General features: G+C 45.2%; 1 protein-coding gene across 1 annotated transcript; it reads right to left on the bottom strand.

Annotated features, from left to right (window-relative positions):
- Positions 1–3,380: 3,380 nt before the first annotated feature.
- On the bottom strand, positions 3,381–4,028 carry LOC149230465 (uncharacterized). The gene is made up of 2 exons (XM_089381326.1): positions 3,902–4,028; positions 3,381–3,763 (listed from the first exon to the last, which is right to left on the bottom strand). Exons 1-2 carry the CDS (start codon positions 4,026–4,028, stop codon positions 3,381–3,383), a joined length of 510 nt encoding a protein of 169 aa, XP_089237452.1.
- Between the last annotated feature and the right edge of the window lie 481 nt (positions 4,029–4,509).

Below are 4,509 nucleotides of genomic sequence, written 5' to 3'. Positions count from 1 at the left end.
TTTATGATGGGAAGGGACTGGGTAATAGCCTTCCAGATTAAAGAAGCACCAGTCAGGGGAAGGATGGGCCTACGGATCCAATCCAACATTGGGAGGGGGTAGATATATTTGAAATACATAACCTACTGCCAAAGGCTTTGAGAATTGATAATATGCCAACCCATTTTTGCTGCAAGAGCCCTTGAAAATAACTGTAGATTTTTTATGCCCCATCCCCCCAACTTTTTGGGCTTGGAAATCTGGTCCCAACTTACCCAAGAAAAAATATTCCCTATATTTTGGCCCCTCTAGAGAAAGCGGCAACAGATTTTTTGGATTCTTTTTAAGATACCTTTAGGGACCCAAGCCAGTGACATCCAATAAATAGGGATAGCCTCCAGAACTTATTTTATAAGGGTCAGCCGACCCGCCCTAGAGAGCTAGTGCTCTGGCCATATATTGATTTTGTTTTTGATTTTTGCTAGGAGCCAAGCCCAATTGACAATACGGTATCCATTCGGCTTCAGGCGGAAGCCTAAATATTTTAAACCTGCATCCAGATCATGACAAACATAGGCATACAATTGTGATGTGAATTTTTCCTCATTAGGAAGGCAAGTTTCAAATATAATCGAGGACTTCACATAATTTGGTTCCATACCTGTTGCTTTACAAAAGAGAGAAAGGATATTCTTGAACACTTGTGAGTCACGAATAGAGCCATTAAGAAAAACAAGTATATCATCAACAAACAGAAGGTGGGAGAGAGTGGTCATGTCCGAAATTTGGACAACCCCAAATCTCCAACCACACGAGCATTTTTAATCAGTCTGCTAAAATCTTCCATAATGAGGACAAAGAGTAAGGGGGAAAGAGGGCATCCCTGCCTTAGCCCACATTCTGCATGAAAGAAATCAGAGGCAACACCATTTATGAGAACACTAAAGGAAACAGAAGTGAAACAACACATAATCCAGGCAACAAAAGCATGGGGGAAGCCTATATGAATAAGAGTGAGCTGAAGAAAGGTCCAACTAGCCCTATCAAAAGCTTTGGAGAGGTTGATTTTGAGAATGATGGACTTTATATTCTTCTTTTTGATTGAATGCAGGGCTTCCTGAGAAGTTCCTATAGCTTCATATACTGGCACTGGCCGAGGAAGGCAAACTGCTCCAGGGAGATCATCTGAGAAAGAAAAGGTTTAATTCAGAGAGAGATGATCTTGGAAATGATTTTGTAGATACTGTTGCAAAGGGAAATAGGGTGAAAATCATCAAAGGATAAGGGGTTGTTTGATTTTGGGATGAGGGCCAAGAAGGTCGCATTAAAACTCCCAAACATTCAGCCTGAGCTTCTACAGTCCTCTATGACCAGTAATAGATCGTTGCCAATAAGATCCAGAAAGGAGTTGTAAAATTCCACCGACCACCCATCCAGACCTAGACTTTTGTCCCTTTTGAAACATTTCAGCACAACCTCCAGTTCCCCTCTAGTGACTAGGGAGTTTAATGACTCTGATTCATTAGGGTCAACAAATCTGGGTAGAGCTTCTGCTGTTCGAAAGATTTCTGGAAGGGTAACACCAATGGGGGCTTTGAAAATTTTGTTGAAATGACGAACTCCCATGTCGGCCAACTGCTCAAAATTATTAGCCTTTCCACTAGCCTAATCATGCAACTCCCATATATTGTTGATTTCTTTTCTCCCACGAGCAAAGTTGTGAAAAAATTTAGAGTTTTCATCACCTGCTTGTAACCAAAGAGCTCTGCTCTTGAGCCTCCAGAGGTCTTCTTTCTGTCGCAATAATCTAGATCTTTCCGACTCTAGATGTGTTAAATGGGCCTTTGTTCCCTCTAAAGAAAAACAAGCAATCTTGGACGCTTCTAGATTTTCAAGGGTTTCCTCAATCTCAAGGAGATTGGCCTCATCTCTTCTTCACTTCTCCCTAGCCCAGATGATAGTTTTAGATTTAATGCAGGACAAATTGTTGGAGAAAACCTCAACTGGGGAGAGATGATTGACAGGCTGACAGTGGATCCATGAGTCAGTGACTAATTTACAGAAATTTGCTTCAGGAAGCCAACTTGGATTGAATTTGAAGGGTGCCAGGGGTTTTAAATTGTTATCCCTGATCTCCAAAAAAATAGGGTAATGATCCGAAAATCCACCTGAGCCCACCCACTGGTGGAAGAGGTTCAAGTTAGCGAGGAGCAGGGCCTTTATCAAAAAATGGTCGAGCCTCCTAGCAAGCGCCCCAACACCAGTTCTTTTGTTTCTCCTGGTCGGGAGGATCTTGGCCGAATCAATGGGAAGGAGATCATGTGAATCCAATAGATTTTCGAAAAAATCTGAGAGGTGATCACTTTGGGCCTGACAACCCCAAGATTCGGCCAATCCTAATGAAAAATTTAGATCTCCTCCAATAATCAGGTTATCGGCTTGCATAAAGTCAGCATCCAAGAGACTGTGCCAAAAATGTTCCCTATTGTGACATGGCCCATAAATGTTGATGAGCCTAAAAGGCATGTTTAACTCCGAGGAGTTAATGTCAGCACCTAGAATGCCCTCCCCTCCCCAAGCATTGTGAAGAAATAGGGTTCTTTTGTTAATACCCAAAGCACAGCCTCTAGAACGACCTCAGATATCCAAGAAGTGGAACTCCCAATCAGGGAGGAAGCTCATAAGCAAAGAATTGACCAAACTCCCTTCTCCAAGGGTTTCTTGCAAGAAAATGACATCGAAACACTCTGAGAGACAGAGCCTTTTTAAAGCCAAGTTTTTCTCTAGGCTGGCTAAACCCCTATAGTTGAAGGAGAGGCACTTCATGGGAGATTAGAAAGTGGGTTACCCTTTGCTCTAAGGACCCAATCAATGGGATGTTGCACTCTCGAAGCCACTTCCACATTGGCCCTCTTAATGGCTTTGGAGATTTTGGACTATCTACCACAGGGTGGTTTTAAGGGGATGGGGGGAAGGGGATTTGCTTCCAAACTAAAGGTCAGGGACTAATAGGAAAGAATGGATTGCCAAAAATACTGGTGAGAGCCACTGGAGGTTGGACTACCTCCCCTATTAGGGATGTACATCATCGAGCTAGTTGCAGGTGATGATTCTGGGAAGGAGGGAGGGGCCAGGAGAATCAGACACACTAGGGAGCACAACTTGTTACACTCAGGGAGCAACCCAGAACATAAAGAAGTAGAAACAGAATCAGAAACCATACAATCAATAGTAATCAGAGGAGAAGGGGGGGAAGAAGTACCTGCAAAGGCCGAGTCACGAACCTGGGGGCTGGTGAGTGCAGTCACGGTAGTCAAAGAGGATGGTTGAGAGGTAGGTACCTGCGCACCCGACATCTATAGCTCCATCACCATAGGTTGCACCTCCACAGTGGGGAAGTCCTAGTCCACCATTTGAGTGCTAGTTGAGACCAAAGCTTTGGGCAGCTCCTGTTGTGCCCCGGACAGAAGAGGGAAATCCTTGTATAAATGACCCACCTCATGGCATCTTCGGCATCGAAAAGGGATGCCCTCATAATCCAAAATCTGCCTGCACGTAACATCCCCCATTTGAAGTAGGTAGCTCTCCACCAAGCCCTCTCTGGTGTCAAGATGTACCAAAATGCGGGCCAAAGCCAAGCAACCCATATCCTGATAAGCCCGATCATGATCAAGGTATACCCCTAAATCATCACCAATGACTCTCAAGACCTTGTCTGCCAAAAACTGGAGTGGTAGACCCAACAAACAAACCCAAATCGGCCCAACACCCATATTTTCTTTGTCTGGATCAAATAGTGGAGACTAATGCTTTAGCAGCACCAGAGCCATTTCAATGTGCCAGTATCTAGTGAGCACCCAATCGACCTGAACAGGCTAGGAAAAAATCAGGGTAAACCATCCCCGTGACAGGGTGATGATACCAGGAAGTTGAGCCAACAGATTGCCCCAAACCTCGGCGGTCCATTTCCGCAGCCATGCTGGAGTGTAATTTCTGCCTCGAACCCTACCCACGAGCATTGTGCTTTCTGTAAGGGAAACCTGAGCCATAGTAATGTTGGCTCCAAAAACTAGTCACCTGTTTCTTTCACAGATCTTGGAGAGCTTTGACTTCTTCTTTTCATGATGGGATGGAGGAAGAGCGGTCGGGGCACCCTCCTCAGGAACGTTGTTGTCAGAGTCCGAGGACCTGATCTCCTCCATTTTTATATCAGTCCTTGAAATACCACTAAAAAACCCTGAGGGCGGAACCAGGACCGAGGGAAGGTGAGCTGAGCTTGTAGGCACCGAGTCTAGGGGTCCACCCTGAGCATCAAAACCTTGCGAAGCAAGTAGAGAACCACTAGGCGCCCCCACCAAGATGCCTACACCACCGTGAGGGATTGAGAGAGTCGAGAGAGCCCGAGACCACTCTTGGAGCTCAGAGGGAGAGGGAATGGAAAGGAAAGGCAATTCAACACCCTCGCCCAAACTAAAAATACCTCCAGACGTAGCCACCACTAGATGAGAGTTGCCGAAGTGTTGAAGAGAG

Source organism: Pinus tabuliformis, chromosome J, assembly GCF_031772625.1.
Source record: "Pinus tabuliformis cultivar Carrire ecotype Pingquan chromosome J, CPIR1, whole genome shotgun sequence".
Lineage (NCBI taxonomy): Eukaryota > Viridiplantae > Streptophyta > Pinopsida > Pinales > Pinaceae > Pinus > Pinus tabuliformis.
Note: the sequence above shows the minus strand (reverse complement) of the source record. Positions and strands in the feature narration are given on the sequence as shown.